The sequence below is a fragment of the Phaethon aethereus genome (assembly GCF_964289735.1).
Source record: "Phaethon aethereus genome assembly, chromosome: 2".
In the NCBI taxonomy this organism is placed as follows: domain Eukaryota; kingdom Metazoa; phylum Chordata; class Aves; order Phaethontiformes; family Phaethontidae; genus Phaethon; species Phaethon aethereus.
The window spans coordinates 1,151,723-1,164,452 of record NC_138582.1 but is presented as its reverse complement, the minus strand read 5'-3'; the positions used below and the strand labels follow the sequence as shown (position 1 = coordinate 1,164,452).

Genomic DNA, 12,730 nt, shown 5'->3' with positions numbered 1-12,730 from the left:
TCTAAATCCTCTATCGGGGGCACGGAAGTCAAGGGAGCCTGGCTTTTCTCAGTTATACTAACTAATAGGAAAAGAAGCCTAGGCTAAAAGTGAAAACAGACGGAATTCCACGGGCAAAGGCGGCAAGCCTTTTTCAGTGTGAGGGCAGGGGTAGAAGCCTCTTCTGCCACTAAAGCAGTCCAGGCCTCCTAAACTGTAGCCGTAGCCATAGCCGAAGCCACCGGAGGAGACGGGCACTCCCTGGGAGCTGAGTTCATTGCCCACAGCAGCTGATGAGGAGGATCCGACGGTGGTCCTCTGGGGGAAGGAGCTGAGGATGGGTCCTGGCAGACCAGAGAAGGACAAGAGGTGATGGGGAGGGGTCGGCATGGATTTCCGAAGGGGACGTCGTGCTTGGCCGACCTCCGTGCCTTCCACGTTGAGGTGACTGGGTGTTGGACGAGGGGAGAGCAGTGGCAGTTGTTGAGTTGTACTTGAATGAAGCCTTTGTCACCGTCTGCCGTTACACGCTCGTAGACAAGCTGAGAAAGCATGGGTTGCGTAAGGGGCCAGTGGAGGTGGTCTGCAAAGCGGCTGAAGGGCTGGGCCCGGAGGCTTGTGATGAGGGGCAGGACAGGAGGCCCTGGGCACAAGTGAAAACAGACGGAATTCCACGGGCAAAGGCGGCAAGCCCTTTTCAGTGTGAGGGCGGTCAAAGAGTGGAAGAGGTGGTGGAGTCTGCGCCCTGGGAGGTACTGGAAAGCCGAGTGGCCGTGGCCCCGGACAAGCTGCTCTAGCTGGCCCTGCTTGAGGAGGGGAGGTCGAAGCTCACGCTCTCCAGAGGTTCCTGCCGAAAGAAATGCTTCTGTGATTCTGTTTGCTGGGAGGGCCGGGGAGTCACGCTGGGGAAGAGAGTTAGTCGAGCGTGTGCTGGCACGGGGAGACCTGGTCAGAGGCGTGCGCAGGGGAGCGCTGTCGTGTCAAAGGCTTTGTCTGAGCCAGTGATGGGCTTGCGTCACGTTCTGGAAGCCGCCCAGGTGCCAGCCGGTCTTGCAGTTGGTTGTGGCGGCATATGTCCTAGGAGAGGTCTCGTGGCCCGTTTCCACCCACCCCGGTGGTGTGTTGAGCCCTGGCTTTGTGGCGGGTGAGGTTGGAAGAGCCTTGGGAGAAGAAAGGAAGTGGAGGCGTCTCAGGTTGGGATGCAGGACATCTTTATTGAGGGAAAAGAGTGAAAAGGCAGGAGCACGGAGTGGAAGGGAGGCGGTCTGAGGAGCAAGTAGGGCAAGCATAAGCCGAGGTCCTTAGCTTGCCGTAGATTTTGCCAGAGCACCAGGGTCTTCCTGCCCTGCGTTGGGAGCAGCCCAGCGGAGGTCCCCCGCTGGCCTTTGTCTTGAGAGAAGGTGTTTGCAGTGGAGAGTAGTGGACCTGGCAGAAGGGGCGAATGCAAAGAGGGCAGCGGGAGAAGAGGAGGACGTACATGGGCCATGTGTTGAGGCAGCCGGGCTGGGCCCTTCCCTGCTTCCTTGCTCGCTGTCTGGAGAGGAGGAGCTGTGGGCGGCAGGTCAACGTGGCAGCCAGAGCGCGGAGCTGCGTCCTCAAGCTATGCCGTGGCTTCCAGGGCGTGTGTCGTTGCCGTCAGGGGTGGTGTGGAGGGCCCTTAGCAGGGGTAGCAGCCTCTTCGGCCACTAAAGCAGCCCAGGCCTCCTAAACCGTAGCCGTAGCCGAAGCCGCCGGAGGAGACGGGCACTCCCTGGGAGCTGAGTTCGTTGCCCACGGCAGCCGATGAGGAGGATCCGACGGCGGTGCTCTGGGGGAAGGAGCTGAGGATGGGTCCTGGCAGGGTGACCAGCACGGCGGGAGGCTGGATGACGATGCGGGAGTCCTCGCACTGCCTGACACAGGGCTCGTTGCAGCTGTTAGCCAGCGGGGTGGGTCCGCAGGGGCGGCAGAGGTCGTAGCAGGCCATGTGTGTGGTGTGGCGGGGCCCTGGAAGAGAGGCTGTTGAGGAGGAGGAGGAGGGGCGCGGGGGTGCGAGGGGCAGTGCTGCAGGAGGGCAAGGGAGTGGGGAGGCCTGTTGTGGGGCAGTGGGGAGCGTGGCGGTGGGGAAGCGTCTGGGCTGCTGAGGCTGGGGACAGAGGGTTCTGGAGGAGGCAGGCCAGGTAGGACAGGAGACGGAGGAGAAGGGGGTTCAAGCTCACCTGGTTGAGCGTGGAGGAGAAGGCGTCAGGAGAAGTGTGTGAGAGAGAGGCGCCGGGCGGGCTTTTATGATGGTCCCCGAGGGGGCGGGGCGGCCTTTGCGCATGACGGCCCTTTGTGGCAAGCAGCACTTGCATGCCACAGCCTGGCAAGCAGCGAGGTGGGGTGTGTTTTCTTTCGCGCAACACTCCCTTTTCATGTCCCGCACTTGAGGACGCGTCCATCTGACCGTGGCGGCGGCAGCTTTTAAGTGAGAGTAAGTGTTTGGGAGGATTTGCATGGAAGGTGCGTGTCAGGGCATTTGGCAGAAGCGGCCAACGCGTCGGAGAGGTGGGGTGTCGTCAGTGAGGTCATCTGGTGGCACTGGTGTGGTGTGGTTTGTGGGTACGTTGTGAAGCAGGGGCCCCATTTCCTCGCAGCCCTGGCAGGCTGGTCTTGTCTTTGGAGGTGTGCGGGGCGTGAGGGGCTGCCCCTTCCATGGCCTTCAGTCCCTCTCCACCCTAGTGCCAGCTCGCTCAGGCTGTCTTTAGGCCTGGCCTTTCCCGTTGGGTGTGCTGTGTGGGCGCCTTGGTGCCCCTCATGCTCGTAAGGTCGTAGCTGAGAGAAAGGGGGCTGCCTGCTTGGGCTCGTGCCCCTTGGTGCCATCGCTGGGGGTGGTAGTGCAAGCGGGCAGAGGAGCGCTGCTTGCGAGAGCCGTTCGTGGTCGTGGCAGCCCTGGTTCAGAGCTCGCACGCCCTGTGACGTGGGGAGCCCTGCCGCGCTCCCCACAGGCTCGCGTTGGCCCTCGCATAGCGCTCGCCTTAGCTGGGGCCGGCACGTTTGCCGGCTGCTCTCTGGTGTGACGCGTCAAAGAAGAGCAACGAAGCTGGTGAAGGAGAAGAGAGCAAGGCTTATGAAGAGCAGCTGAGGGAGCTGGGGGGTGTTTAGTTTGCAGCAGAAGGCGGCTGAGGGGAGACCTTCTTGCGCTCTACTGCTACCGGAAAGGAGGGTGTAACGAGGTGGGTGTCAGTCTCTTATCGCTAGTAACGAGCGATAGGGCAAGAGGCAACGGCCTCAAGATGCACCAGGGGCGGTTTAGGTTGGATATTAAGCAAAGTTTCTTTGCCGGAAGGGTTAAGAAGCACTGGAAGAGGCTGCCCAGGGAAGCGGTTGTGTCAGCATGCCGGGAGGTGTTTAAAAGACGCGTAGATGTGGCGCCTTTTGGGGACGTGGTTTGGTGATGGACTTGGTAGCGTTAGGTTAAGGGTTGGAGTCGATAACGTTACGGGTCCTTTCCAAGCTAAGTGACTCTATGATCGTATAGGGGGCACCCTGCAAGGGCAGGTGAGTTTCTGGAGAGCCCGTGAGCGTGGCGAGAGGCAGAGGGGGAGTGGGAGCGGCAGGCAGGGGAGCCAGGGCGTTTGGTGTCTTCACTTGGGCTGAGTGGTGAGGGCTGAGGCCGTTGCTGTGCACAGTGTCTGAGGGGCAGAAAGAGGACTTGGAGATTGCCGAGGGGAGTTGGAGGCGAGCACGCAGCCCGTGGCTGCAGAGCCGAGGCCCTGGTGGTGGTGGCTGCATGCCGAAGGGTTGATGGAGGGCAAGGCCTGCCGCAGTTGAGCCAAGGTGAGTGTTTTGCAGGCCCTTTGTCAGGCGAGCAGTGCTTGTTGCCGAGGGCGATGGAGCGAGGTAGGAAGGTGTGCTTTGGGACTAGATGTAAGTAGGCGCAGGGGGCCTGGTGGCTTGCACCGACGAATGCCGAGCGAGCTGGCTGATGTCCTTGGGAGGCCCCTCTCAATTGCTTTGGAGAGGTCATGGTGCTTGGGAGCAACTCCTGAAGACTGGGAAGAGAGCTCGCAGCCCTGGTATCTTGATGAAGATGAAGATGGAGGATCTGGGAAAGGAGAGGCTGGTGAGCCTGAGCTCGTTTCTGGGGAAGGTGATGGAGGAAATCCTCCCGGAAAGCACTGCCAAGCCCGGGGAGAAGGACAAGAAGGTGATGGGGAGTGGTCGGCATGGATTTCCGAAGGGGACATCGTGCTTGGCCGACCTCCGTGCCTTCCACGTTGAGGTGACTGGGTATTGGACGAGGGGAGAGCAGTGGCAGTTGTTGAGTTGTACTTGAATGAAGCCTTTGTCACCGTCTGCCGTTACACGCTCGTAGACAAGCTGAGAAAGCATGGGTTGCGTAAGGGGCCAGTGGAGGTGGTCTGCAAAGCGGCTGAAAGGCTGGGCCCGGAGGCTTGTGATGAGGGGCAGGACAGGAGGCTCTGGGCACAAGTGAAAACAGACGGAATTCCACGGGCAAAGGCGGCAAGCCCTTTTCAGTGTGAGGGCGGTCAAAGAGTGGAAGAGGTGGTGGAGTCTGCGCCCTGGGAGGTACTGGAAAGCCGAGTGGCCGTGGCCCCGGACAAGCTGCTCTAGCTGGCCCTGCTTGAGGAGGGGAGGTCGAAGCTCACGCTCTCCAGAGGTTCCTGCCGAAAGAAATGCTTCTGTGATTCTGTTTGCTGGGAGGGCCGGGGAGTCACGCTGGGGAAGAGAGTTAGTCGAGCGTGTGCTGGCACGGGGAGATCTGGTCAGAGGCGTGCGCAGGGGAGCGCTGTCGTGTCAAAGGCTTTGTCTGAGCCAGTGATGGGCTTGCGTCACGTTCTGGAAGCCCCCCAGGTGCCAGCCTGTCTTGCAGTTGGTTGTGGCGGCATATGTCCTAGGAGAGGTCTCGTGGCCCGTTTCCACCCACCCCGGTGGCGTGTTGAGCCCTGGCTTTGTGGCGGGTGAGGTTGGAAGAGCCTTGGGAGAAGAAAGGAAGTGGAGGCATCTCAGGTTGGGATGCAGGACACCTTTATTGAGGGAAAAGAGTGAAAAGGCAGGAGCACGGAGTGGAAGGGAGGCGGTCTGAGAAGCAGGTAGGGCAAGCATAAGCTGAGGTCCTTAGCTTGCCGTAGATTTTGCCAGAGCACCAGGGTCTTCCTGCCCTGCGTTGGGAGCAGCCCAGCGGAGGTCCCCCGCTGGCCTTTGTCTTGAGAGAAGGTGTTTGCAGTGGAGAGTAGTGGACCTGGCAGAAGGGGCGAATGCAAAGAGGGCAGCGGGAGAAGAGGAGGACGTACATGGGCCATGTGTTGAGGCAGCCGGGCTGGGCCCTTCCCTGCTTCCTTGCTCGCTGTCTGGAGAGGAGGAGCTGTGGGCGGCAGGTCAACGTGGCAGCCAGAGCGCGGAGCTGCGTCCTCAAGCTATGCCGTGGCTTCCAGGGCGTGTGTCGTTGCCGTCAGGGGTGGTGTGGAGGGCCCTTAGCAGGGGTAGCAGCCTCTTCGGCCACTAAAGCAGCCCAGGCCTCCTAAACCGTAGCCGTAGCCGAAGCCGCCGGAGGAGACGGGCACTCCCTGGGAGCTGAGTTCGTTGCCCACGGCAGCCGATGAGGAGGATCCGACGGCGGTGCTCTGGGGGAAGGAGCTGAGGATGGGTCCTGGCAGGGTGACCAGCACGGCGGGAGGCTGGATGACGACGCGGGAGTCCTCGCACTGCCTGACACAGGGCTCGTTGCAGCTGTTAGCCAGCGGGGTGGGTCCGCAGGGGCGGCAGAGGTCGTAGCAGGCCATGTGTGTGGTGTGGCGGGGCCCTGGAAGAGAGGCTGTTGAGGAGGAGGAGGAGGGGCGCGGGGGTGCGAGGGGCAGTGCTGCAGGAGGGCAAGGGAGTGGGGAGGCCTGTTGTGGGGCAGTGGGGAGCGTGGCGGTGGGGAAGCGTCTGGGCTGCTGAGGCTGGGGGCAGAGGGTTCTGGAGGAGGCAGGCCAGGTAGGACAGGAGACGGAGGGGAAGGGGGTTCAAGCTCACCTGGTTGAGCGTGGAGGAGAAGGCGTCAGGAGAAGTGTGTGAGAGAGAGGCGCCGGGCGGGCTTTTATGCTGGTCCCCGAGGGGGCGGGGCGGCCTTTGCGCATGACGGCCCTTTGTGGCAAGCAGCACTTGCATGCCACAGCCTGGCAAGCAGCGAGGTGGGGTGTGTTTTCTTTCGCGCAACACTCCCTTTTCATGTCCCGCACTTGAGGACGCGTCCATCTGACCGTGGCGGCGGCAGCTTTTAAGTGAGAGTAAGTGTTTGGGAGGATTTGCATGGAAGGTGCGTGTCAGGGCATTTGGCAGAAGCGGCCAACGCGTCGGAGAGGTGGGGTGTCGTCAGTGAGGTCATCTGGTGGCACTGGTGTGGTGTGGTTTGTGGGTACGTTGTGAAGCAGGGGCCCCATTTCCTCGCAGCCCTGGCAGGCTGGTCTTGTCTTTGGAGGTGTGCGGGGCGTGAGGGGCTGCCCCTTCCATGGCCTTCAGTCCCTCTCCACCCTAGTGCCAGCTCGCTCAGGCTGTCTTTAGGCCTGGCCTTTCCCGTTGGGTGTGCTGTGTGGGCGCCTTGGTGCCCCTCATGCTCGTAAGGTCGTAGCTGAGAGAAAGGGGGCTGCCTGCTTGGGCTCGTGCCCCTTGGTGCCATCGCTGGGGGTGGTAGTGCAAGCGGGCAGAGGAGCACTGCTTGCGAGAGCCGTTCGTGGTCGTGGCAGCCCTGGTTCAGAGCTCACACACCCTGTGACGTGGGGAGCCCTGCCGCGCTCCCCACAGGCTCGCGTTGGCCCTCGCATAGCGCTCGCCTTAGCTGGGGCCGGCACGTTTGCCGGCTGCTCTCTGGTGTGACGCGTCAAAGAAGAGCAACGAAGCTGGTGAAGGAGAAGAGAGCAAGGCTTATGAAGAGCAGCTGAGGGAGCTGGGGGGTGTTTAGTTTGCAGCAGAAGGCGGCTGAGGGGAGACCTTCTTGCGCTCTACTGCTACCGGAAAGGAGGGTGTAACGAGGTGGGTGTCAGTCTCTTATCGCTAGTAACGAGCGATAGGGCAAGAGGCAACGGCCTCAAGATGCACCAGGGGCGGTTTAGGTTGGATATTAAGCAAAGTTTCTTTGCCGGAAGGGTTAAGAAGCACTGGAAGAGGCTGCCCAGGGAAGCGGTTGTGTCAGCATGCCGGGAGGTGTTTAAAAGACGCGTAGATGTGGCGCCTTTTGGGGACGTGGTTTGGTGATGGACTTGGTAGCGTTAGGTTAAGGGTTGGAGTCGATAACGTTACGGGTCCTTTCCAAGCTAAGTGACTCTATGATCGTATAGGGGGCACCCTGCAAGGGCAGGTGAGTTTCTGGAGAGCCCGTGAGCGTGGCGAGAGGCAGAGGGGGAGTGGGAGCGGCAGGCAGGGGAGCCAGGGCGTTTGGTGTCTTCACTTGGGCTGAGTGGTGAGGGCTGAGGCCGTTGCTGTGCACAGTGTCTGAGGGGCAGAAAGAGGACTTGGAGATTGCCGAGGGGAGTTGGAGGCGAGCACGCAGCCCGTGGCTGCAGAGCCGAGGCCCTGGTGGTGGTGGCTGCATGCCGAAGGGTTGATGGAGGGCAAGGCCTGCCGCAGTTGAGCCAAGGTGAGTGTTTTGCAGGCCCTTTGTCAGGCGAGCAGTGCTTGTTGCCGAGGGCGATGGAGCGAGGTAGGAAGGTGTGCTTTGGGACTAGATGTCCCCAAGTAGGCGCATGGGGCCTGGCGGCTTGCACCGATGAATGCCGAGCGAGCTGGCTGATGTCCTTGGGAGGCCCCTCTCAATTGCTTTGGAGAGGTCATGGTGCTTGGGAGCAACTCCTGAAGACTGGGAAGAGAGCTCGCAGCCCTGGTATCTTGATGAAGATGAAGATGGAGGATCTGGGAAAGGAGAGGCTGGTGAGCCTGAGCTCGTTTCTGGGGAAGGTGATGGAGGAAATCCTCCCGGAAAGCACTGCCAAGCCCGGGGAGAAGGACAAGAAGGTGATGGGGAGTGGTCGGCATGGATTTCCGAAGGGGACATCGTGCTTGGCCGACCTCCGTGCCTTCCACGTTGAGGTGACTGGGTGTTGGACGAGGGGAGAGCAGTGGCAGTTGTTGAGTTGTACTTGAATGAAGCCTTTGTCACCGTCTGCCGTTACACGCTCGTAGACAAGCTGAGAAAGCATGGGTTGCGTAAGGGGCCAGTGGAGGTGGTCTGCAAAGCGGCTGAAAGGCTGGGCCCGGAGGCTTGTGATGAGGGGCAGGACAGGAGGCTCTGGGCACAAGTGAAAACAGACGGAATTCCACGGGCAAAGGCGGCAAGCCCTTTTCAGTGTGAGGGCGGTCAAAGAGTGGAAGAGGTGGTGGAGTCTGCGCCCTGGGAGGTACTGGAAAGCCGAGTGGCCGTGGCCCCGGACAAGCTGCTCTAGCTGGCCCTGCTTGAGGAGGGGAGGTCGAAGCTCACGCTCTCCAGAGGTTCCTGCCGAAAGAAATGCTTCTGTGATTCTGTTTGCTGGGAGGGCCGGGGAGTCACGCTGGGGAAGAGAGTTAGTCGAGCGTGTGCTGGCACGGGGAGATCTGGTCAGAGGCGTGCGCAGGGGAGCGCTGTCGTGTCAAAGGCTTTGTCTGAGCCAGTGATGGGCTTGCGTCACGTTCTGGAAGCCCCCCAGGTGCCAGCCTGTCTTGCAGTTGGTTGTGGCGGCATATGTCCTAGGAGAGGTCTCGTGGCCCGTTTCCACCCACCCCGGTGGCGTGTTGAGCCCTGGCTTTGTGGCGGGTGAGGTTGGAAGAGCCTTGGGAGAAGAAAGGAAGTGGAGGCGTCTCAGGTTGGGATGCAGGACACCTTTATTGAGGGAAAAGAGTGAAAAGGCAGGAGCACGGAGTGGAAGGGAGGCGGTCTGAGAAGCAGGTAGGGCAAGCATAAGCTGAGGTTCTTAGCTTGCCGTAGATTTTGCCAGAGCACCAGGGTCTTCCTGCCCTGCGTTGGGAGCAGCCCAGCGGAGGTCCCCCGCTGGCCTTTGTCTTGAGAGAAGGTGTTTGCAGTGGAGAGTAGTGGACCTGGCAGAAGGGGCGAATGCAAAGAGGGCAGTGGGAGAAGAGGAGGAGGTACATGGGCCATGTGTTGAGGCAGCCGGGCTGGGCCCTTCCCTGCTTCCTTGCTCGCTGTCTGGAGAGGAGGAGCTGTGGGCGGCAGGTCAACGTGGCAGCCAGAGCGCGGAGCTGCGTCCTCAAGCTATGCCGTGGCTTCCAGGGCGTATGTCGTTGCCGTCAGGGGTGGTGTGGAGGGCCCTTAGCAGGGGTAGCAGCCTCTTCGGCCACTAAAGCAGCCCAGGCCTCCTAAACCGTAGCCGTAGCCGTAGCCAAAGCCGCCGGAGGAGACGGGCACTCCCTGGGAGCTGAGTTCGTTGCCCACGGCAGCCGATGAGGAGGATCCGACGGCGGTGCTCTGGGGGAAGGAGCTGAGGATGGGTCCTGGCAGGGTGACCAGCACGGCGGGAGGCTGGATGACGACGCGGGAGTCCTCGCACTGCCTGACACAGGGCTCGTTGCAGCTGTTAGCCAGCGGGGTGGGTCCGCAGGGGCGGCAGAGGTCGTAGCAGGCCATGTGTGTGGTGTGGCGGGGCCCTGGAAGAGAGGCTGTTGAGGAGGAGGAGGGGCGCGGGGGTGCGAGGGGCAGTGCTGCAGGAGGGCAAGGGAGTGGGGAGGCCTGTTGTGGGGCAGTGGGGAGCATGGCGGTGGGGAAGCGTCTGGGCTGCTGAGGCTGGGGGCAGAGGGTTCTGGAGGAGGCAGGCCAGGTAGGACAGGAGACGGAGGGGAAGGGGGTTCAAGCTCACCTGGTTGAGCGTGGAGGAGAAGGCGTCAGGAGAAGTGTGTGAGAGAGAGGCGCCGGGCGGGCTTTTATGCTGGTCCCCGAGGGGGCGGGGCGGCCTGTGCGCATGACGGCCTTTTGTGGCAAGCAGCACTTGCATGCCACAGCCTGGCAAGCAGCGAGGTGGGGTGTGTTTTCTTTCGCGCAACACTCCCTTTTCATGTCCCGCACTTGAGGACGCGTCCATCTGACCGTGGCGGCGGCAGCTTTTAAGTGAGAGTAAGTGTTTGGGAGGATTTGCATGGAAGGTGCGTGTCAGGGCATTTGGCAGAAGCGGCCAACGCGTCGGAGAGGTGGGGTGTCGTCAGTGAGGTCATCTGGTGGCACTGGTGTGGTGTGGTTTGTGGGTACGTTGTGAAGCAGGGGCCCCATTTCCTCGCAGCCCTGGCAGGCTGGTCTTGTCTTTGGAGGTGTGCGGGGCGTGAGGGGCTGCCCCTTCCATGGCCTTCAGTCCCTCTCCACCCTAGTGCCAGCTCGCTCAGGCTGTCTTTAGGCCTGGCCTTTCCCGTTGGGTGTGCTGTGTGGGCGCCTTGGTGCCCCTCATGCTCGTAAGGTCGTAGCTGAGAGAAAGGGGGCTGCCTGCTTGGGCTCGTGCCCCTTGGTGCCATCGCTGGGGGTGGTAGTGCAAGCGGGCAGAGGAGCGCTGCTTGCGAGAGCCGTTCGTGGTCGTGGCAGCCCTGGTTCAGAGCTCGCACGCCCTGTGACGTGGGGAGCCCTGCCGCGCTCCCCACAGGCTCGCGTTGGCCCTCGCATAGCGCTCGCCTTAGCTGGGGCCGGCACGTTTGCCGGCTGCTCTCTGGTGTGACGCGTCAAAGAAGAGCAACGAAGCTGGTGAAGGAGAAGAGAGCAAGGCTTATGAAGAGCAGCTGAGGGAGCTGGGGGGTGTTTAGTTTGCAGCAGAAGGCGGCTGAGGGGAGACCTTCTTGCGCTCTACTGCTACCGGAAAGGAGGGTGTAACGAGGTGGGTGTCAGTCTCTTATCGCTAGTAACGAGCGATAGGGCAAGAGGCAACGGCCTCAAGATGCACCAGGGGCGGTTTAGGTTGGATATTAAGCAAAGTTTCTTTGCCGGAAGGGTTAAGAAGCACTGGAAGAGGCTGCCCAGGGAAGCGGTTGTGTCAGCATGCCGGGAGGTGTTTAAAAGACGCGTAGATGTGGCGCCTTTTGGGGACGTGGTTTGGTGATGGACTTGGTAGCGTTAGGTTAAGGGTTGGAGTCGATAACGTTACGGGTCCTTTCCAAGCTAAGTGACTCTATGATCGTATAGGGGGCACCCTGCAAGGGCAGGTGAGTTTCTGGAGAGCCCGTGAGCGTGGCGAGAGGCAGAGGGGGAGTGGGAGCGGCAGGCAGGGGAGCCAGGGCGTTTGGTGTCTTCACTTGGGCTGAGTGGTGAGGGCTGAGGCCGTTGCTGTGCACAGTGTCTGAGGGGCAGAAAGAGGACTTGGAGATTGCCGAGGGGAGTTGGAGGCGAGCACGCAGCCCGTGGCTGCAGAGCCGAGGCCCTGGTGGTGGTGGCTGCATGCCGAAGGGTTGATGGAGGGCAAGGCCTGCCGCAGTTGAGCCAAGGTGAGTGTTTTGCAGGCCCTTTGTCAGGCGAGCAGTGCTTGTTGCCGAGGGCGATGGAGCGAGGTAGGAAGGTGTGCTTTGGGACTAGATGTCCCCAAGTAGGCGCATGGGGCCTGGCGGCTTGCACCGATGAATGCCGAGCGAGCTGGCTGATGTCCTTGGGAGGCCCCTCTCAATTGCTTTGGAGAGGTCATGGTGCTTGGGAGCAACTCCTGAAGACTGGGAAGAGAGCTCGCAGCCCTGGTATCTTGATGAAGATGAAGATGGAGGATCTGGGAAAGGAGAGGCTGGTGAGCCTGAGCTCGTTTCTGGGGAAGGTGATGGAGGAAATCCTCCCGGAAAGCACTGCCAAGCCCGGGGAGAAGGACAAGAAGGTGATGGGGAGTGGTCGGCATGGATTTCCGAAGGGGACATCGTGCTTGGCCGACCTCCGTGCCTTCCACGTTGAGGTGACTGGGTGTTGGACGAGGGGAGAGCAGTGGCAGTTGTTGAGTTGTACTTGAATGAAGCCTTTGTCACCGTCTGCCGTTACACGCTCGTAGACAAGCTGAGAAAGCATGGGTTGCGTAAGGGGCCAGTGGAGGTGGTCTGCAAAGCGGCTGAAAGGCTGGGCCCGGAGGCTTGTGATGAGGGGCAGGACAGGAGGCTCTGGGCACAAGTGAAAACAGACGGAATTCCACGGGCAAAGGCGGCAAGCCCTTTTCAGTGTGAGGGCGGTCAAAGAGTGGAAGAGGTGGTGGAGTCTGCGCCCTGGGAGGTACTGGAAAGCCGAGTGGCCGTGGCCCCGGACAAGCTGCTCTAGCTGGCCCTGCTTGAGGAGGGGAGGTCGAAGCTCACGCTCTCCAGAGGTTCCTGCCGAAAGAAATGCTTCTGTGATTCTGTTTGCTGGGAGGGCCGGGGAGTCACGCTGGGGAAGAGAGTTAGTCGAGCGTGTGCTGGCACGGGGAGATCTGGTCAGAGGCGTGCGCAGGGGAGCGCTGTCGTGTCAAAGGCTTTGTCTGAGCCAGTGATGGGCTTGCGTCACGTTCTGGAAGCCCCCCAGGTGCCAGCCTGTCTTGCAGTTGGTTGTGGCGGCATATGTCCTAGGAGAGGTCTCGTGGCCCGTTTCCACCCACCCCGGTGGCGTGTTGAGCCCTGGCTTTGTGGCGGGTGAGGTTGGAAGAGCCTTGGGAGAAGAAAGGAAGTGGAGGCGTCTCAGGTTGGGATGCAGGACACCTTTATTGAGGGAAAAGAGTGAAAAGGCAGGAGCACGGAGTGGAAGGGAGGCGGTCTGAGAAGCAGGTAGGGCAAGCATAAGCTGAGGTTCTTAGCTTGCCGTAGATTTTGCCAGAGCACCAGGGTCTTCCTG

General features: G+C 61.1%; 3 protein-coding genes across 3 annotated transcripts; all 3 read right to left on the bottom strand.

The window, feature by feature from the left end:
• Positions 1 to 1,231: 1,231 nt before the first annotated feature.
• On the bottom strand, positions 1,232 to 1,945 carry LOC309417842 (feather keratin-like; the record flags this gene model as incomplete). The annotated part of the gene is made up of 1 exon (XM_082015412.1): positions 1,232 to 1,945. The coding sequence occupies one exon, from the start codon at positions 1,943 to 1,945 to the stop codon at positions 1,637 to 1,639; it is 309 nt and encodes a 102-aa protein (XP_081871538.1). The 3' UTR covers positions 1,232 to 1,636.
• A 3,165-nt stretch (positions 1,946 to 5,110) lies between these two features.
• LOC309417577 (feather keratin-like) lies at positions 5,111 to 5,744 on the bottom strand (the record flags this gene model as incomplete). Its single annotated transcript, XM_082015089.1, has 1 exon — positions 5,111 to 5,744. One exon carries the CDS (start codon positions 5,742 to 5,744, stop codon positions 5,436 to 5,438), a length of 309 nt encoding a protein of 102 aa, XP_081871215.1. The 3' UTR covers positions 5,111 to 5,435.
• Positions 5,745 to 8,213: 2,469 nt separating this feature from the next.
• LOC309417272 (feather keratin-like) lies at positions 8,214 to 9,553 on the bottom strand (the record flags this gene model as incomplete). The annotated part of the gene is made up of 1 exon (XM_082014745.1): positions 8,214 to 9,553. The coding sequence occupies one exon, from the start codon at positions 9,551 to 9,553 to the stop codon at positions 9,239 to 9,241; it is 315 nt and encodes a 104-aa protein (XP_081870871.1). The 3' UTR covers positions 8,214 to 9,238.
• Between the last annotated feature and the right edge of the window lie 3,177 nt (positions 9,554 to 12,730).